This window comes from Crocodylus siamensis, chromosome 5 (genome assembly GCF_052110815.1).
Source record: "Crocodylus siamensis isolate JL-2025a chromosome 5, ASM5211081v1, whole genome shotgun sequence".
NCBI classification, from domain to species: Eukaryota; Metazoa; Chordata; order Crocodylia; family Crocodylidae; genus Crocodylus; species Crocodylus siamensis.
In genome coordinates, this window is record NC_143399.1 from 15,063,681 (window position 1) to 15,085,627 (window position 21,947).

At 43.1% G+C, this 21,947-nt stretch overlaps 1 protein-coding gene across 5 annotated transcripts in view; it reads left to right on the plus strand.

The window, feature by feature from the left end:
- The window catches only part of PATJ (PATJ crumbs cell polarity complex component), a 238,175-nt gene that overhangs the window by 202,879 nt on the left and 13,349 nt on the right, over positions 1-21,947 (plus strand). For 3 of the 5 annotated variants that reach the window (XM_090047196.1, XM_090047200.1, XM_090047199.1), the window contains 7 exons: positions 1,552-1,745; positions 6,725-6,872; positions 9,059-9,145; positions 15,318-15,435; positions 16,964-17,004; positions 17,433-17,555; positions 20,158-20,262. In XM_090047196.1, coding sequence (XP_089903322.1) covers positions 1,552-1,745; positions 6,725-6,872; positions 9,059-9,145; positions 15,318-15,435; positions 16,964-17,004; positions 17,433-17,555; positions 20,158-20,262 — 816 coding nt within the window. The remainder of the gene's footprint in view (positions 1-1,551; positions 1,746-6,724; positions 6,873-9,058; positions 9,146-15,317; positions 15,436-16,963; positions 17,005-17,432; positions 17,556-20,157; positions 20,263-21,947) is intronic. The other 2 variants (XM_090047201.1, XM_090047198.1) reach the window with 1 other exon arrangement.

Below are 21,947 nucleotides of genomic sequence, written 5' to 3' on the forward strand. Positions count from 1 at the left end.
AGGTTAATGAATTCTATAGCAGCTAATCAGGAAGCTGCAGATCTTTTGATGTCATAATCTTTGTGTGAATTGTTTCTTTTAAAGCTCACCTGGTGAGGCAAATGTACAACAGTGCTGACTTCAGATAAGCCTAATTCAATCTGTTTCATACAGACACATGAAAAGAAAAATACAGTGATGTAGCATATACATAATATATTCATCCTATCTAAAATTCATGCGTTTCAAATAATTGATGACTAAATTGTTTTTATATGGTTAGAAATATCAAGAAATTGTTTTTTTTCTTTTTTTTTAAATTTATTGCATTGTATTTTTGTATTTATAGTTTTATATTATTAAATATTTTCTGATCCCTATGAAATCTTTGGTTTTTGATGTCCGAGCTTTTTTTTTATACAGTTGATGGTAAACTAAGGCACAGAACAGAAGACACATTCAGGCTATAGATGCTAGATTTGGCTATAACTGGAATCTGACCTTTAAGTTGCAAGAGTTTGTTAATACTTCCAAATTTGATCATAACTATTGCAGCCTTGACTTTTGGCCTGATTATTAATAGAATGCTCTCATGCTGCTTTCAGAGAAGTTTAACTGAAAACTCTAGTAGTGGTCTTGTGTGCCATCTATTGGAACAAAATAAAATAATCATCTCATAACAGCCTCTTTTAGCTTCGAGATCATCATTTTTCTGTAAATTTACATTTGAAAATACTGAAATCTGCTAGTAAGAGTTGGAGAAAATTATGCTCACCACAGAAATGGTCCAGTTCCCAGCCAACTTAGGTGGGATATTTTTTGTTTGTCACTGTTGTGATCTTGGAAGGAAATTCAACTTAAGCATTACTTACAACAAAGAAAAAGCTGGAGAAAAGTGTGTACAGAGGATCAGGCATTATTTCCACCTCTAAAATGAAGGATGAGAGTGGTTTTATAGTTCAAAGTGAATGCACTTTAATTGTGGCTACAGTAGGCAAGAGTGAATGCTACAAAATCAGCATTTTGCACAATTGGTAGCATTTTTAATCATGAGGACCCAGGACAGAGCTGCCTCATAAAGAATGCCTCCCCCTCAAGCTGGGGAGAAGGCAGGGCAGCGTGGCACCTTGGACACTAACTTGTTCAGAGAGGCCTAAGCTTAAGGTACCCAGCTTTCAGCTTGACTTCAGACTAACACAGCTAACTACCTCTCTCCACACGTTGACGGGACTGGCACAGAACACTGTGGCAATGTTAACTCTTGCAAATGCCATTGAGATGCTAAGGAAATAATTTAGGCCAAAATTTTCTTATTAGAGCACTTAAAATTGGGTAGTGGATGTTGGTAGGATCTTTTTTAGAGAGGTTAATCAACAAAAAATATAAGTGCTCAGCACAGCTGATAATCAGCCCACTGAAGCATGGTGCTGAAGCACCCAAGTTTGAGAATTTTGGCCTGCCACATAGAAGCATTATAAAGATAAGTATGTTGTTTATGAGGTGCTCAGATTCTGAGGTGACAAAAAGCCAACTATTATGTGCCTTAGAAAACTGATTATTTGGTTATTTCAGGTGAATGGAATGGATTTGAGGAATGCTAGTCATGAAGAAGCTATCACAGCCTTGAGACAGACGCCTCAGAAGGTACAACTGGTTGTTTATAGGGATGAAGCTCAGTATAAGGACGAAGAGAATTTGGAGATTTTCTATATAGATCTACAAAAGAAAACCGGCCGAGGACTAGGCTTAAGCATTGTTGGAAAACGGTAAGATTTGCTCTTTATAGTCAGATCTGCATTTGAGTTGTATTTTTGCCACGTGAACAATTGTAAGCCACTAATTTGAATGTGAAGTAAGAAAGAGTGTCTTAAGCCACAAATGTTGGGATTTGAACTTCTCCAGCATTATGCTGGAGGATTCAGATCTCTGGGTTTCATACACATTCCTCTCTAAAATGAACAGTGTCATGGTGTAACTAAAGTTGTGGTTTCCTTTGGAAAAATGGCGTTTTGCAGCATAACGTAATAATAGGTACCTTGATTTTATGAATCTTATGGTCCTGTCACGGACCACAAAACTAGGAGCCCTACAAGCTCGAGTGATTTTCACAGGCTCCATAGGGTTGCAGGCAAGTCTTAACTTAGCTGACTTGGTTTTCCCATCTTTCATAGACTTTCATAGACGTTAGGGCTGGAAGGGACCTTGGAAAATCGAGTCCAGCCCCCTGCTACAAGGGCAGGAAGTCAGCAGGGATCATAGGATCCCAGCAAGATAAACATCCAGTTGTCTCTTGAAGGCATTCAAAGTAGGTGCTGGAACCACCTCCAGTGACAGTCTATTCCAAACCTTGTGGGCTTGGACAGTAAAGAAGTTCTTCCTTATGTCCAGCCTGAAATGATCATGAAGGAGTTTGTGACCATTTGACTTTGTCATCCATTGGGGTGCTTTGGTAAACAGACGTTCCCCCAGATCCTGGTGAGCACCCCTGATAAACTTATAGGTGGCCATCAGATCACCCCTGAGCCTGTGCTTTTGCAGGCTGAAGAGTCCCATGGCTTTCAGCCTGTCATCATAAGGTTTGTTTTCCTGACCCTTGATCATGCGTGTGGCTCTTCTCTGCACACTCTCAGGCTTCTCCACATCCTTTTTTGAATTGTGGAGCCCAAAACTGGATGCAGTTGTTTTGGTTGTACTTTAAAATAGTACAGCCACCTGGTGCCTGGAGGTCTATTGGAGGATGAATTAGGTAGGCACAAATCTTCAACAGCAGATATTTAAGTGTCTAACTCCCTTCGGTGTTACTGAAACTTAGAAGCTTAGGCACAAAATAGGCACCTAGGCTGCTTGCAGACTGTGGCAGGGGGCCAACTTAGGGCTGAGCCTACCTGTCTCTTTAGGGCAGTCTGCCCAGTCTCATCTACCATGACTTGTTCCAAAAACTGGTGTAAAATTCAGGAGGCTGCCCAATTTACTGCCCCAATGCCAGGGAGCACTGTATACAACTCCAACCTTCCCTCATCATGTCCCATGCATTACAGATGGCATCCAAAACAAGTTCATAGATTCACAGATGCTAGGGTCAGAAGTGACCTCAACAGATCATTCAGTCCAACCCCCAGCCTAAACGGGAAAGTGCTGGGGTTAGATGACCCCAGCCAGATGCCTATCCAGTCTTCTCTTAAAGACCCCCAAGGTAGGGGAGAGCACCACCTCCCTTGGAAGCCCATTCTAAGTTTTGGCCATCCTTACCGTGACGAACTTTTTCCTGGTACCTAGCCTAAATCTACTCTGTCAGTTTGTGACCATTGTTCCATGTTAACCCAAGAGGCACCCTGGTGAACAGCATCTCTGACCCCTTGTTGCATCCCACTAATGAATTTGTAGGCAGCCACAATATCATCTCTCAACCTTCTCTTGTGGGGGCTGAAGAGGTCCCAGTCCCTCAGTCTCTTCTCATAGGGTTTGTCCTGTAAGCCCCTAAGTGGCCTCCTTTGGACCCTCTCGAGTCTATCAACATCTTTCTTGAAGTATGACACCCAGAACTGGATGCAATACTCCAACTGCGGTCTGACCAATGCCGCATAGCAGGGAAGTATCACCTTGTTGGTGGTATTTGTCATGCATCTGCTGATGCATGATAAAGTGTGGTTAGCTTTCTGATGATTTTGTCACACTGACAACTCTTGTTCATCTTGGAGTCCACTATGACTCCAAGATTCCTTTCTGCTTCTGTGCTACTGAGAGGGTCACTTCCCAGCCAGTAGGTGTGCTGGATATTTTTGCATCCTAGGTGCAGCACTGTGTACTTGTCCTTGTTGTACTGCATCTTGTTGTGTACTTCCCACTTTTCTACCCTGTCAGTGTTTGCCTGCAATCGTTCCCTACCCTCTAAAGTGTGCACTTCACCCCACAATTTAGTATTATCCACAAACTTGGACAGAGTACACTTCACACCCACATCCAAGTCGGTGATGAAGATATTGAAGAGTACAGGTCCAAGGACTGAACCCTGCAGTACCCCAGTATCTACATCCTTCCAGGTCGATACCGACCCATCTACTACCACTCTCTAGGTGCAACTGCTAAGCCAATTTGCCACGCACTGTGGCAAATGTAAACATCTATGTCACAGCCTCTTAATTTATTATGAGAATGGGATAAGATACCGTATTAAAGGCCTTGCTAAAATCCAAGAAAACAACATCCACCTCTACTCCTGTGTCTAAGCACTTTGTGATCCTGTCATAAAGCAAAACCAGATTGGTCAGGCATGATCTATCTGCTGCGAATCCATGCTGGTTTCCCTGCTGCATTATTTTTCCTGCTGGACTCCCACAAATGTGATCCTTCATAATCTTTTCAAAGACCTTTCCAAGGATGGAGGTGAGACTGAGTGGCCTATAATTATTCAGATCCTGCTTCCTCCCAGTCTTGAAAATAGGGACCACATTGGCCCTTTTCCAGTCCTCTGGGACCTGACCCAAGTGCCCAAAAGTTCTTAACCTTTGACCCAAATTCAGCCTCACCACATCTGAGGACTTACCAGGGTCTAGGCCTCTGGCCCAACTGTGGCCTCGGGCATCTGTAGGCTTACTTTGGCCTAACTGCCCTCTTCATGGGGCTTCCTACATATGCCCCCTCACTGGGGCCTCCCTCGCTGGGAGCCTCTTGGGTCTTGTACCTCATGGCTTTCAGGTGTCCGTAGATGTGCCTAGCTCCCATGCCTGTCCCTAGGTCTGGGTAACCCACCAGGATGTGGGAGCTGGGGTTTTAAGGCACCCCTCCCTGCCTTTCACTGGGGAGGCAACTGGCCTGGCATTTCTGGGGTGCTCCCCTGCCACAGGTAGCCCCACGAGACCATCCTTCCCCAGCAGGGTGCAGTTTTCAGTCATACCCAGGAGCAGTGCAGGCTTGTTTGCCTTGGTCTTATCCCTACTGGGCTATATGTTGTTTCTGGGCTGCTCTCTCTTCTGGACCTTCTGTTTCAGCCTCCTACAGCTGTCTGTCTCTCACTGGCCCAACTCTCCGAACCCCACATTGGGTGCCTCCCCTCCAGAGTCTGCATTTTAGCCTCCTTCATTTCAACCTACTGTCTCACTGAGCCTTTCTTCCCCTTGACAGTGATGTCCCCCACATTGAGGGGAATTTCAGCCCCCTTAAGCTCTGGCCCCACCTCCAGGCCAGTCAGGGTGCAAGATAGCTCATCATGGCCCTGGCCTGCCCCTCACATTAGGCTTAATTGCCCTTTGGCCTTCCTGCCCTGGCCCTCTTGCATTGACCAGTTGGTTTGTTGGTCTCAGCCCTGCAGCAGCTGACCTCCTTAGACAACAGGGGTCCCCTTTTGGGCCCTACCATACAGCCATCTCACACTAGGCTTGCTCTAGTCACAGAGATCTTAATAACACCACTCTCCTCTCAACTGGACTCACCCCTGCCTGTTCTAAATCAGGGGCTTGCCTAGCCCATATGTAGGCCCGCAAGTTGTGAGCCCCTATTCTGGCCTGGACCTTATTTTCTCTAGGCCCAAGCCTTCTTTGTGGGACTTGGGGCCTCACTGGGCCCCCAGGAACCTCCTGCCATCCCCGTAGTTCCACCTTTACTGCTGAGGTGTTGCGAGCAGTGGCTCAGCCAGGTGGTGTTGTTCTGGCTTCAGCAGCAGACTGAAGGCTGCTAAGCCCTCTCCTCCAATCCCAGGACCCTCCTGGGGTCATCTAACTGCCTCATTAGGGCTAGCCCACACCTGCAGGCTGCCCGTTCTCAAATCTTTAAGTCATGGGCACCCAAAGTGCTCTCCCACACAGGCATTAAAAAACCCAAACAAACATTGCTTTACTTTAAACTCTGTGTGCACCCACGACAAGCCCAGGTCATGGGCAACTGGTGTCACTTTAGTCAGGGGGGGCATGTGTGCCCCCCCCCCAGCAATTAGTCAGTGATTGAGGGGAGTGTGTGTGTCCCTGCCTCCATGGCCAGTCTTGCCAACTGGGGGTGATTCCCCACACGGCCAATTGCGCCAACCAGGAAGCAGCTGTGGCACTCCCAGAAGTGGCCCCGGGGCTTCATCCAGGTGCTCCCACTCCCCAGCCAGTGCTCGCAGGGGGACACCAGTGCTTCTGCCTGCCCCGCTTCACCCCCCATGCTAATTGCCTAAGCAGGGAGCGCAGCTTGTCAGGGGTGCAACAGCACTCTGAGGGGGTGCAAGTGCACCCTCTATGCATCGCCACTGGATGAGGTGCTTTAATGGGGCTTTTTTGCCTCTTAAATCTAATTGCTGATTGAATCTAATTGCTGATTGGTAAAAGTGCCAAAAAACCTCACGGAAGCACCTGGTGTATACAGGCACTGCAGAGCCAGGTCAAAGTAACATGCTACTTCTTCCTGTAAAACATGGTTTGTGGGGGTGGGGCATTTAAATGTCTGCAAGCAGCCCTATATGCCTTTGAGGATCTGGGCCAAAGTGACTGTGGAGCTTTATAAATGGCACTTGTCAGAATGCAGTGCAGTCAGAAATGTTACTTTTGTTGTATAAGTAAAAAGTAGCTTTTTACTAATGTATTTTCAGAATATTTCCTGGTTAAAATGAGTAGCTCGTGAGTAGCTTCCAAAGGTCAAGTGGGTCCAAAATTAGTTTGTTCCTTCTGCTCCCAAGTTTTTTTTTAAATGTCTTTTAAATGCAAGTAATCTGAATTGCACTCACAGAGAATATTGGATTGTATAATTAGCCATATGCTTCTTGCATTGTCAGAAATGGAAGTGGAGTGTTTATCTCTGACATTGTTAAAGGAGGCGCTGCAGACCTTGATGGGAGATTAATTCAAGGAGATCAGATCTTATCTGTTAATGGAGAGGATATGAGAAATGCCTCACAAGAGATTGTTGCTACTATACTCAAGGTGAGTACATAATACATTCTTAGATATTAAATTGCAGTTACTGACATTGTGCAAGGTAATTATCTTGGAGAGCTATTTGTGCACAGACAGGACAACCTGAAACTGATTATGAAGACAGAAATGTGATCTAAAATTACATTGGGAGGTTCATTTAGATATAGCTCTACATGTGTATTTATGTAGTGTGCAGTGGCAAAAATGGAGATACATATATTGTTTAGACATTTATTTCAGAACCCAACCATATATTTCAAGAGTTAGAAAAATGTTATGAAAGTTGAAAGGCATATAACTGAAACTGAGTTGGATTGAAGCTATCCCTAGCAGCCACCAAACTGAAGCATAAACCTGGCTTTCCTTGCGAGTTAGTGCTTTTGACTGAATGATTTGGAACTAGTTCCTGACTAGAAATACCAGGTCAAGAACAGGCCTACTTAAGGAGAGACTGCTACTCCAGAACTATGTGGAAATACTTTCTTAATGGGTTTGCAGGAAAAGGGTGTTGTAGGTGGGGAAAGAATGCAGGTTACTAGCAGGTCCATAAGATCCATAGGGCCCTATACTCTCGATTGAGAATAACCATTACCTACAGCCTCCTACCTCTGTTGTCTACCTCAAACTGTGTTGAAGAGACAGGGCTATGTTCACTGATATTCTCATGAAGAAGTAGAGTATTTATTCAGGGTAGGGACTTGGCCCAAAGTTTCCCCATGTAGAGGTCAGTCTTTAATAGCACGAGACGTTCTTATTAAACAGTGTCTATATGTTTTATGTTCAGATCTGCTCTGTTGAGCAGTATCTTTCCTGCTGACTTGTTTTTCACAGGTCTGGTTTGCTGCTGCTGCCTGTTATTGTATAACTGTGCTGGTTTATTGTGTTGATCCCAATCCCAAAGTGGCAGTATAGAGACACCTGCTCAATGTAGTGGGCTTTGAATTGGGCCCCAAGAACTTGTTATGTGGTTCAAATCAAAACAAAAGAAATAGAAAATTTAAAGTTTTGTGTGTTGAACCTTGATGGTTTCTTCAAGAAGTTACCAAATAGTAGGCCTGTGCGAAGCGGCTAGTATTTGCTTTGGATTTGGATTGGGCCAGTCTGGGGGACAATGATTAGATTTGGTGATTCGAATCACTGTCCCGATTCGATTTGGCTAAATCACCGACTATTCCAGGCCCATCCCCCGCTCACTCTCCCAGCCCAACAATGGCTGCCCTGCCTGCCCCAGCTCCTGGAACTTGGGGAACCCCGCCCCCGCTCTGACTCAACAGGTGCTGCTGGGCAGGGGGGTGATCCCTGCTGTCCCCTACTGCCCCACGCTGCATGGGGGGCTATGTGTGAACTCCCCGACCCCCCCCCCCCCACTCATGCTCCCCCAGCCACACCCTGGGTGCCCCACCCGGACCAGCTCTAACCCTTTAAGGAAAAAAAAAAGAGAAAATCCCCAGACTCACCAATCCTGCTGGCTGTGTGGTGATCCCTGCTGCCATGCGCCACATGGGGGGCTCTGCACAAGCCCCCTCAAGCCGCAAGGCCGCTGCAGGAGCGGTGAGTCTCGGTGCTTTTCTTGGCTTTTTTTTTCTTAAAGGGCCAGAGCTGGCTTGGGCAGGGCACCTGTGGCAGGGCTGGGGGAGCGGGGGGCTCATGCAGAGCACTCCATGCACCGTGGGCCAGTGGGGGCAGCAGGGATCACCCCCCTGCCCGGCAGCACCCGATGAGCACCAGGGCTTGTTTTTAAAGTGCTGGGAGCTGGAGACACAGGAGGAATGGGCAGGGGTGGGGGCTGGGGGTGTGGGGGGCTTGGGGAGACTGGCTGGGATCCCCCCATGGTCCCCTCCCCCAGTCTCCCCTCTCCTGCCCCTAGTACTTACCAGTTCGGAGTCAGCTGCAGCTCCCTGCTGCAGCCACCGGGGACTGCCTGAATCATCAAAGCTCTCCGAATCTTTTCCAAAGATTCAGAGAGCTTTGAATCAATTTGGACCTTTAAATTGGTCCCCTGATTTGATTTGGATTCAGAGATTCGGTCACTGAATTGGGCCAGATCTCCTCTGAATTGAATCGCCACCTAAAGCTTCACAGAGCCTTACCGAACAGATGTGGCATAGATGTTGGAAATCGGGTGTGAATATCAGGGAGAACAGAAATACGATGTCCCAATTTAAATATTGTATATTGTATTTTATTCCAAGTGTGCCCAAGGGCTGGTGCATCTAGAGATTGGAAGACTGAGAGCCGGTTCTTGGATATCATCGCGAAAAACAGCACAAAGCAATCAGGTTAGTGAGGGTTTTTTTCACAGATGATAAAGCTGCTGCAGAGCTGTAAAGGTTGTGGGTAAGGATCCCTCCATCTGAGCAAGCTTACTGGATCAGGGACGTGGACAGGAGTATTTTATCACCGTGATATTCTTTTTTAGGAGATTGAAATAATATGAATTGATCTGTCAGATGCTTAGAACAGGTGCTGTATACTTAATATTGGCTAAGTAGAGAAATGGCTCTTTTCTCAGTATCTTTGGCTGAAACCTATCATAAACCTTTAGTCACTTCCCATCCAATAACCATGTTCAAAAAAACCTTGCAAACCCCAAAACACATTAATGTATTTTTCTGTAGCTATTTTTATAAACCAAATTGACTTAATAGTACTAAAGCATATCTTTGGGTACCCTGTAATAGCACAGCTAAGTGAAAAATATTGCACTCAAAGAAAAAAGAGAGCATTTTACTGCTTCACTTATTTCCCCCAAAAGATGAAAATGGTCAATATTTCAACCAGTGCTCTTTTATGCCAGTTCTAAGATGGCCCTTAAGCTGTTGGTGTCATCAAAACTGATGTTTTGTGCTGAGCCTTGGAGACTGGTTTTGTAGGATGTTGTCCTCCATGAATTGAGATTTAGGTTTCTTCAGTCCCAGTGTCAAAATCCCAATGGCAGAAAAAAGCAGGGCAGCGCACATGGTAGTACCATGCACTGCACAAAACCGGAGCCTGGCTGGCCGGAGCCACACTCTGCCTGCCAGCCAGGCTGTCCATGCACCTGGATCACTGCCCTGGAGCCCCGGGAGGCCCCCAGGACCCCAAGTAAGGCTGCTGTGACTAGCCCAGATGCTATCTCCAGTCTCCCCCACCCCACCCAAGACAACTTGCCTTGAGCCACAGCTCATATGGACGGGCATTTCCTGGAGACAGTAGCAGTGGCCAAAATGTGCTCTGCTTCTATTTGTTCCCTGGGAAGCGCACATGTGCACTCATTTGAATGTGCCCTAAGCATCTTTTCCTTTTTGCTGTTCTTCAGAACTTTAAAAGGATATAGTTAAAAACTAGAAAAAAATACTGATGCAGAATGAGTCAGGGCAAGAGGGCAGGTGCTGGATATTGGGATTGTTGGAGTGGAGGTGGAGAGGAGAGAGGAGTATACAAAATAACAAGACAATTCCATAATCAGTGGGGGGCCAGCCTTTTTCGCAGGCATGCCACAAGCTAGCCCCACCCCGTCTGAGTACCGTTCCAATCCCATTCCCCTGCTTGATCTGCTGCTCTGCTTTCTGCTCCTTCCCTTACCTGCCAATCCTGCCTGCCCCCTTCCCAATTTGCCATATGCCACATTACATAGGTTACCCATGCCACTTGTGGCATGCATGCCACAGGTTGGCCATCCTGCTATAAGTGCAGATTCAGAGAGAATGTGGAAGTAGTGAACCTGCAAGGTGTTGCCCATAAATTTAAAAGGCCAAGTCTCCACTTTAAATAGGGTGGAGTATTGATATGACAGTGGGTTCCATTTTTTACTTTCTCCCCTCCAGATCAAAATAGGGATCTGGGATGGAGAAAGCTGCTGCACTTTATCATTCTCTGGTTGCAGTGTGGATGCACCTTTGAGAGAGGAAAATGAAGCAACAATACTAACTAAATGTAAGGGTGAATAGTAGAGATCTAGGCAGGGGCAACAGGAGCTATTAAAAACATGCTGAAGTACAATGAGAATCAAAAATAAGTTGACGTTTCTTGCTGAAACATGCTCATTTTTGTCAGATCACTGTCTTTTGCATCTGTGTCTAGCATTAGAAATCGTATGCGATTAAGAAAACAATAAATAAAAGAAGGTTCTTGTCATTTCATTTTTCTTGGAATGTCTGAGGCCGCAGTCACTGGACATAGTAGCGCCATTAAAACAAGCATTTGGTTCATAGAAAGGTAATAATGTTGGTAGATTAAAATGTGGCAGACATTGAGAAAAGCAAGTTCAAAACAAGAGTAAACATATTTCTTTTTTGGAAAAGAAAAATCAGCATTAAAGAGAAGGGCAGCAGAGAGATGAAATTACCATATATGTCATGCATGAATGCTGGAGGAGAGAGCCAAAAACAGTATTAGTATGGGATGTTTTTTTAACTTTAGATTGTAAAGGACAGCAGCAATCCAATCTGTTGTTTGTGTAGATGAAATGTCAGTAGGAAGGAAGGAGCCATACCCACTTGGGAACATCTGCTCTAAGCCCCCCACTTTAAAAATAATCATTAAATATCATTGGAGAAACATCTGCACTGTGTGCGGAAGACCAGCAAAAGTACAATAAAAGAAAAGGATACATGTGAGACGGCGCATGCCCAATGAGCAGTGCTATCCTGTCAATTATATGTCAGGTTGTTGTGCCAACAGCTCATGTAAGCAGAGACAGTGCAGGTAGAAAGAGATGTAGAAAAAGTGTGTATCAGTTGCTGAAAAAAATGTTTGAAAGGATGAAAAAACATCAGAAGATCTATCAAGATTTTGTATGTAAAATTGGCTCAAAAAAGCTTTAATCCCTTTTTGTTTGCTAAGAATGTTTTCAAGAACTCAAGGTAAAATTCTTCCAAATAATCTCATTTTCAACAGTGACTCAACAAGCTTGAGAATGTATCCTTCAGTGGATAGGTGTGTACCTAGAAAAAAAAAAGGCAGATAGTTATAGAAATCTCATCAAAAAACAGCACATCAGCTTTGATTATCTGCACCAAAATCTGTAGTATTTTGGAAACTGCTGGACAAGACTGCTCAAAGGTTTGCCCCTCACGTATTTTTGGCCTACTGCATTCCTTTCTAAGTTTTGTAGTATAAGACAGTGACTGCTCATGTTAATTTTAAGCTATGTTCAAATACCCACATTTTCATCAGTGTTGTTACTGACACCGTGAGACTGGGGACAAGGAGGAAACATTTGCCTGAGTCCTGAAAATTGCCAGAGTAGATTCTTGAAATTCAAGACCAAAACTTTAACGGTAGAATTTAAATGTAAACATTTCGGTATCTACAATTTGAAAAGCCTCGATCAATTGCAAATACTTAGAAAACTTAGATAACATTTGAAAACAGGGTTGTTTTCTCCACATGCTTTCCTATATAAATGTGTTTGACTTCAGTGGATCTGTCATTTTATATCTCTGTAACTTTAAGATATACTGTAGATGAATTTTTAAAATTTTTCCATGCCAAACAATTTATACCCCAGTTTTCTAAACATTTAACTTTGCTGACTGTGCAAACAGATCTTAAATTACCCCAAGTCATCTGTTTTCAAAGAAAGAATTTCAGATGCCATAACTTTATAAAATTATCTGGTGATGGATGTGTTTTGTAGATAAATAGAGATTTTGTGACAATCCATTTATAGAAATCCTTCATTTCCCCTGCACGGCACTCTTCACTGCATACAAACATTTGCCTTCCTCTAGTTCACATCTTGGCTCAACCTGAACTATTCCAGAGAAACAGGGCTGGTCTATATGCATTTACTTCTCAGCTTCATTCAGGCTGGTCTGCTGAGTTCTCCAGAGCTCATGGTAACGAGTTCTCCATATACCCAAAGCAGCACTAAACTCAATTCCCCTTGAAATTTTTCAGTATTGTGTGGACTGAAAAATCTATTTGACTAGATAATTTTTTTCAGCGCAGTACATAATAGATTTGGATAGAAATGAATAGTACACTGAATGATTTCTCACTTGCTTTAGCTCCAGTTGTCCGAATAACAAGAGGCCCTTTGTTTCACTTGCTTTTCTAGCCCAACATATGCTTACTATGGAATTTTAGAATATAATATAGTATAACCCACGGACTGGACTCAAGTTAAAAATGTCCCTTCACAGTTTTTCTGCTTCTTTTCATAATCTCCAAAGTCAGCTTTCCAGTATTGACTAGATCATGCCCTCATGTCTCACTTTTAATCCCATTGCCCTCTGCTCTCACTGTCTGATCCTTTAATATAAGGTGTATGTTTAGGAATATGTCTCAGATATCCGGGATGTACCATCAGCTAGAGAGGAACTCCTAGCCAGTAGTGATAGTAGAAGACAAGATCTGAGACCTAACAAAGTATAGAAAATACATTTAAGAACTCTTTCTATCTTTTGTCCTTGGGGTAGCTTTATCTTGGTCCTAGCTAACAAATCCCTCCTGGGGTTGTCAGTTATGAAAGGGCGTTTTGAGTGGGTCTGCAAAGTACCAAAATACCCCCTGCCTCCTCAAATGTGTGACAGATTCCTGTCCCATGCCACTTCTGGACAGGGCCCACCAGACAATTTTGGAGGAGATGATCAAGATTATAGTCATAGAAAATTAGGGTTGGAAAGGAACTTGGGAGGTCATCTAATCTGATTCCCTGCTCAAAGCAGAACCGTCCCCAGCTGTATCAACCCAGCCACAAAAACCATAGATCTTCTGAGATCCCTCTGAATTCTGGGGGTTTGCTGAGGTCACAGGGTCATCTCTCCACAAGCCCTGTGCCTCTGCAGTGACTGTCACTGCCTCCAGGTCCCAGACAGTATGATCCTGTTGCTCCCCCAACTTGGAACTCCTTTCAGTGGATAATTCACAGGCATGGAAAGGGCTCTGTAGGCCAACTAATACATATCCTGGCTGTATTAAATCACCCGTAGCAACCTCACAAGATGTGGATGAACAGTATAACCTCCTTGTCATCATCGGCAATCCCTCATAGTCAACAATAATTGTCTTCCATGATTGCTTTACCTCCAAGATGGTTGACAAGGCCAATCCAAGATCAACAGACTGTTGCAACTTGGGCACTTGTTTTCATGTGGGGTGGGTGGCTCTGGATTTTTTATTCAGTCCGCAGGACACTGTTCCTTCTGTTTCCGCATCTCTGTCTCCTGTTGTTGTTGTGAGGTTTCAAAGTATGAGATCCTTGGAGCAGGCTCTTATTCCATTTGGGGCAGTCTTGAGTGATAGTCTCCTATGAGTTGATGTTACATTTTTTCAAGGTGCCCTTGAGGACATCCTTGACATGCTTTCTCCACCCTCCTCTTACGCATACACCTTGATAGAGCTGAGAGAATAAAACTTGCTTTTGGAGCCTGGTGTCAGACATCTGGATGATGTGTCTGGTCCAGCAAAGTTGATAGATGATCATTACCTTAATGCTTATGGTGTTTGCTTGCAAAAGGATGCTAGTGTTGGTATGGCTATCTTCCCATGGGATTTGAAGGATCTTCTGCAGGCAGCATTGATGGTACTTCTCCAGTGACTTGAGGAGTCTCTTGTACATTGTCCATGTCTCAGCTCTGTACAGTAAAGCGGGGATCACAGCTGCTTGATAAACTATGAGTTTGGTTTCGGATCGTATGTCACAATCTTCAAATCTCCATTGCCTCAGGCATCCGAAGGCTACACTTGCACTTTTGAAGTGATGTGATGTTGCATTGCTTAGTCAATGCCAGCCTTCTGTGAGAGAGAGTTTCCGAAGTACAGGAAATATTCAGTGTTCTCCAGAGTCTCACCATAAACCTGAATTAGTGGAGCTGGGACTGCTCATTAAGAGCTTGTTGATGAAGGACCTTAGTCTTCTGAAAGTTAAGTGTCAGTCCCACTTCCTTGCGTGCCTTGGTGAAGACATTGACAGTTGCCTGAGGTCTGTCTGTAAGTCAGCACTCACTACAGCATCATCAGCGAACTGGAGCTCAGTGATTGAAATTGGGGTGGTCTTGGTTTTGGTTCAGAGTCAGCTGAGACTAAACAGCTTATGATCTGTTCAGTGGTTTACCTCCAGTCTGAGCTAAACTGGTTGACTGAGTTGAAGGCTTTCATGTCATACCACCATCACAAGTGCAAATCCAGAGACACGTAGGACCAGGCCAGGGCGGTAGCTAATCATGCATCCATGTGGCCTGGAGCAGATCTGTATATGGATGGTTCCTACCATAAGGCTCAGAGTACATTTCTTTATTCCTAAAGCAGCACTGCATTTGTGTCCATGTTTAATAACCCTATAGCTTCTGCTTTGACAGTGAATGTGGAATGGATACCAGAGGTTCTAGGATTTTCCAGTTTGAAAGGAAGGAAACTTATCTTTCATTTGCTTTTTTTGACACAGTCGGGCAGTTAGTTCTAAAACAAAAAACCCCTGCAATATAATATCTGGTTTGCCTACAGATTCTGATCTTTTAATTTCAGGTGAACCAGCAGAGCGTATATAGCCACTTTCATCCTGCACTTGCTCCAGTCATCTCCACCTTGCAGAATTTTGTGAGCACCAAGAGGTCGTCATCAGATGCTTCTCAGAGAAATTCAGGTATAGCCTAAAATAGGTCTATCCATCTGGCGGTCCTGGGGCTGCATGTGGCCTGCAAGGTGTTAATTTGCTACCCTGGGCTTTCCACCTAGCTGTCACTATTGCCTCTGTTGTTCTGGCTTCCCTGTCTGGAAGCCAGGCTTCCCGTCTGCTTTCACTTCCTGCTCCTGCCCCAGGGGATGGCAGGGGGCACCACAGCCACAAGTGGCCCAGCCCAGCCCATGGTGTTGGGGGAGCCCGCAACCAGGGAGCTGAAAGTGAGGCCTGGGTGCCACCTGCATGTGTGGTGTAGTGGGTGCAGAGGGGGACATACACATATGCTGGGTGGAGGGGAAGGGGAATATCTGTAGATCATGTGGTGCAGGGGGCATGTGGCTTGCACTGATGCAGCTCACATAACATGCAGCCCCCAGCTACTTTGAAGTTAGACATCTCTGCTGTCAAAATAATGTGTTATTCTGCAAAGACTAACTCTAAACTCCAATATGCTGGCTTTAAAAAAAATCCTATGATAGTTGAATCTGTCTTCCTAATTCATCTCCCATGAGATTTATCCTGATATTCCAAACCCATGAGCAGCTTCCAACAGATGTCATTATTTTTAAAAGTCTGCCAAAGAAGTGCTGCTTCCTTCTCAATATGTAGAGTTCCTGTTCCCCTCCTAGATCTGCATTAGGCAAGAAGCTCTTCTGGGTTAGAGACTGCTTTTCCATAAATTAACCTATTCTCACTTTAATGTTTTCTACCTATGATGTCCTGTACATTTTGATTAACACATACAAAAGTGTATGTGTTAATCAAAATATTTCAGTCTTGAAATAATTAAATCATGAAAGAGACTGAGACTATCCTTCAGTAATGTACTTGAAATTATTGTAATTAAAGTTAATTTTTGCTAGCTACAAGCCTAAACCAAACCTTTACAACCAAACACTTAGACTTTTCGTTTCCATTCCAAATGCTTTCCTCTAAACCGTCTCCATTCTTTCATATAATTGTAATGCTTTTAAATATTGTAGCATCATAATTGCAGTCCACAAAGTATCTATGCCAGTTAGCCTGATTAACTAGATGTCTATTATTTACTAATACAGCACAAATTGGTAAAAAAGGAAATCTATAAAATTTCACCAGACACAAATTAGATGTATATAGTGCCTTTTGTGATGGGGACACTGATTTATGAATAATACACTGATTTGTAATTGAGTGAAACGTACAATAGGTCTGTTTCATTGGCCAACAAAATGCTGCTATTCAGTAGATTATGGTGAGCAACTACTGTGCTACAATGGCCATCACCGTGACATCCATCAAACAGAGTGATTGCATCCACATTTATCACTTGGTACAACAGAAATCCTATCCTTGTCACGTGACCTGTGTTTTCCTGTTTTGGTGTGGGAGGACTCTGTTTCTGCTTAATGATAACTGGCTAGGCAGCAAGAGGCCATTGTCACCTGACAGTGTTATCTCTTAATTATATTATCTCTTAATTACAGCAGCTAATTGTTTGTTTCTTTATTAGTAGGAGCAGATATGGGCCCAAGGACTGTAGAGATAACAAGGGTCAGTGAGTTATTTTCTGTGATTTCAAAAGGCTGGTGTGTCTAATGTTAATTTTGCAGAGTTTGACATGCACAACTGCATTATTATTTAATTGGTGTCTGTACTTTCTGTTTTTATTCATGCCTACATATTGGGACTCTCATATCCATCAGAAATTACTGGATGTATACTTCAGACCTCCCTGGGTATCCATCCATTTCTTCTCCAGGTTTAGGGTCCAATCTTGCAAACACTCAGTGTTCTTCATTCTGAGTGTGTCGTGTAATTATTGTTATACCTCAGCTTGTTGCCTGTTATATTCAGTCACTGAGTAGAGACCTGTGCTTTTGGGGGGGAAAGCCATATGCATTAATTACTGATAGATTCTGCATGAATACAGCTATTGATTGTTACAGTGTGAATAGTCATGATCTCTGTCTTTCTTTTAGGGACCAAATGATGCCCTTGGTATCAGTATAGCAGGAGGGAAGGGGAGCCCTTTAGGAGATACACCAATCTTTATTGCCATGATTCAAGCAAGTGGAGTAGCAGCACGTACACAAAAGCTCAAAGTAAGTAGGAAAAATGTGTCCTCTCAGCACTTGCTGTTTTATTTAGGAAAGGAGCTGGAAAACCCTTCCCAAACATAGGTCACCTTCTGACAGAGATATTGTCTTCTGAACTTCTTTTCTTTCGTTAGTCAAAAATCTTCCTTCCCTTTTATATCTTTCTGTACCTAAAGAGGTTGTGGAATCTCTCTCTCACTGTAATATTTGAAGTGCAGGTTAGACCTGTGGTTCTCAAATGTCTTAAACTCAACATGCTTCCTCAGAAAATGTTAGCTCTTAGTTTTTACTTTTTTTTTTTCACTGAGGGAGAATAGCAGAAAGTTGTTTTTGTTGTAAAGAGACCAAGCCCACAACAGGTCAGAATGATTTTGACATGACAGTTCCTATTTGAAAACTCTATGTTTATGTTGTGAATCACATGTATGCGTTTGCACAGCTATCAGTGCCAATATTGAGAACCACTCCACATCACCCTTAAAAGAATCTTATAGCTCTCTGGTTGAGAATTACTGGATTAAGCAAGCATTTGTCCATCATGGTTTAGATAAGAGATGGTTCTGCATTGAATAGCCAGTTGGACAGGAAGATATCTTGGGGTAGGGACAGACATTCACAAAGCCTGAGCCTAAACTGATTCAATCTTTGCAGATTAATCTAACCTACCTAGGTTGAATCAGTTTGTAACTGTACAGACATTCCCTCTGGACTGAGGAAATGCAGGCACATGCCTGCAGTGGATCAGGCTAGAAGTCAGGGGGCATTAGAGCAGCCCTTCCTTCACTTCTACAGTGCTGAGCTGTGGTGGGGCATGGCCAGGACCCCAGCTCCGGGCTAGCACTCTGAGGCAAGGTGGGGGAGGTGCAGTGCATGCATCTCTTGTTGATACTTAACTTTTCAATCTCCCTCTCCTTGCTTCTTCATACTGTTTGCAAACTGGACAGGTGAGGGAGCCAGCAAGGGGCTGATAACGCAGTGTTTATCAGCCCATCAACAAAACAAAAGCCTCTCTCGTTAGTTCAGGCTCTTTTTAAACAGCTTTTTCGAAAAAAGGAGCTGAGGGACACCAGCTGACTTGTTGATTAGCTCCAAAAAGCCCTAAGTGGACACTGTTCTGTCTGCCTGTTCCAGTGAAATTAGAGACACACACACACCCCAGTATTAGCTAGCATACCACGTTCCTAGGGTCCATGGGGCTGGGGTCTGTTCTGTGGGAGATGAGAGGGAGGGAGGGAGGGGGGAATCCCTGCTTAAGCAGCAAGCGGGGTGGGGCTGGTGCAGGGAGAAGCCAGGCAGATCCAGCTGTGCTTGCAGTCTTTGCAGGAGCTCTAGGTAGGGAACAGAGAGGAGGGACCAGCTCTGGTCTCTGGAGCAGAGAGCACAGCGCAGAGCATCTGAGATGCTGGGGGACTCTGGTTTAACTTAAACCAGGAAGGGGATTGGGACAGACATTGCATAAACTGGTTTGACCTAAATCAGTTAAGTCTGATACTACATTCAACCAGGTTTATCTTAAACTAATTTCAGCCATTTTGAAACCAGTTTATGTACACTGAACTTATGTTCTGTTACAGGTTTAAACAAGTTTCTGATCACTTAAACTGGTTTATGTGTAATGTCTGTTCTTAGCCTTGAGGTCCCTCTTAAACCTCTTTTTCTGAGTGTGATAATCAGAGTGATTACCTATGTGAAAAAAAATCCAGAAGAATTTAAAAGTATTTGCCACTGTCTAATAATAGTTTGATAGATGGAAAGGAAGGCAGTCAGCCACCTTTGACCCACCAGCTCTTCAAGATCAGCAGCAGGTGCTTTATAGACCCCAAGTAGAGCATCTCTTAGAGATTATACACAGTCAGCATGTAACTGCTTTTACATTGAAAATTATCATTTGACATTTTCTGCCTTTAAAGTTTCAAAGCAAAATATTGATTACACTTTTCCTTTTACTATTTTGCTTTGTGTACACACAGTAACAGACAAATTCCAGAAAGCTATTATGTTTTTATATGGATCACCTTAAGATCTACTTAGAAGAAAAATATGTACAGTTTGCATGGGATAGCTTTGGTCCTGATTCCATAGTCAAATCCCCTGGCACAGACTCATATACCCATGCAAAGTCCAAATAATATTTTTTTAAAATTTTCAAGATACAAAGCCTCATCATCTGCATCAATAGTATTTTTTGCAGACTGAAGTAAAAAAAACTTGTGTTTGCTCATCATGAACTAAGCTAAAAAGTACTCGTCTTCCTAAGTGTCTGTCAGTATGTGCCTACACTTAGGAGTATGTGCATACAGACTTGTAAGACTTTTTTCCATGTGGAATGTGAACCAAGTTGCTAATGATATTCTCCCCTCTTGAAAATTTAAGTAGTAGAATCTGCCCCTTCTTTTTCTTTGATTGTCCTGTTATTTTTTTTAAACATGTATTATCATTGCTGCTCTGAAGAACACTGACTGATCAATGGAAATGGAGAACTCTGACAAAAGGCATACTGTAAAAGAGAAGCATGACTGTTCAGTGCCAAGCTGACAAGGAATTTTAAGCATTCTTAATTTTAATTTTCATTAATGCTAGTAATTTTCCATTACTCTTGTACTTTTAGGTTGGAGATCGGATTGTAAGTATTAATGGGCAACCTTTGGATGGGCTGTCTCACGCAGATGCTGTTAATCTACTAAAGAATGCTTACGGGAGCATTATCCTGCAGGTATGATGATAAATTGAACATGCAGCTGCATTAGGGTAGATAAGTGGTGTTCAAAAAAAAAAAAAACCTACCCTAAGCATCACTGGCACAAGACATCACAGCACAGCGGGGTGCTTGCTGATGGGAATTGTGCAGGATGAAAGCAAGAAATTATTATTTTCATTCAGAAATTCTTTATTGCCACCCATACAGGCTGTGAGCATGATTGTATAAAAGCATAACAAGGGGAACAAATGACTTGTTGCTACACATGATAAATCAACAAGGCATTTAGCTTCCAATGCTTTTTTTTTTTTAATCCAAGTTAACTAGAAACATAAAATGACTCCTTTTCGCACACTGCTAGGCTGTGACTGAGCTGGCCAAAGTGTTAATTTCCTTGTTCTTGAAAGGGAGGGAAAATAACTCTAGTCTTGCTTTGTATTTCGCATTCACAAGTACAACAAAAAAGTGCTTGTCATCCAAACTCCAGTTTGTAAATGCTACAGTTGTTAAATGCCAGTTAATCTGGAGGAGCCTGAAGCAGAGGTGGGGAGTGCTCACTAGCTGCAAGGTGGAAAGATGCTGCTAATTATCCCTTATTAATACAGTGACTTCTGGCTTCCTGGGATTTTTTTATGGCATCAGAAAATGGTTGGTTTTTACACAATAAAATGGAAGAAATACACTCCCCAAAGTGGTAAAAATACTGTTGATTTGTTAAATTTCTATAATAATTAGGAACCAAGATTAAAACCTCTCCCCACTGAGGACAGAGATGGTTAGCCAAAAGTTGACTGGATCACAATAGATTTTTTAGGCTTCTTACTTTGCACTATAACATTAATGTGGGTAAGAAAAGAGTAGAAAGAGATGGAATTATCCTAGACTTAGTTTTAGACCAGCTGCCCCTCTCTCATATTTGTTCATGACACAGTGACAAGGTACATGCTGAGCCAGTTTTGTACCTGGTGTATATTTGCACAGCTTCAGTGATGTCAGTGGCCCTACATGGACTTGGAAAGACTGAGGATCTTGAAATTGGTTACGTCATTGCTAACATTCAGGGATATTGCTTTGATATCCATTGTGTAGAAAATGTGAAATGATCTGAGACTAAATGTTGCTGATGTTGAACATAAATTCTATCCTGGTATGTATTTAAAAATGTGTTTCTAATGCTGCCTACTGTCATTAGAAGTGAGCCTTTTGTTTAAATAAATGGTCAGGCACGTAACAGCTGGGGTGTTTTCCTTCCACATTTACCGCTGCCTCGTACTTGAGCACTTGTTTAATTTCTCTTGAATATTTTGTATTTTTATCCATGATAGACTATAATCTGCTTTTCACAGTCAACATAACCTGTTTTAGGAAACTAGAATGTTATATTTTAATATAGTTAAGTGAGTAAAGCATTCATATATATCAGTGAAGACTGTAAGAATGATGAGCAGGATATAACTACATTACATGCTAAGTACTGGCACTTTTTCAATGAGTGGGTTACATTTTTATTAAAACTATGTAAGTGGAAACATTCTATCAGTCTGATAATCATGACTGACATATCATTAAGTAATTGTATTTATTATCAGGTTAGACCACCTCATGGCAAACTGCTCTGAAAGGTCAGATAATTGTGTTCAGTGGTGTGGAAAGGCTTATTATCAGGATGTTCTGGGAAGGATGTTAAAGGAGTTTGCAAA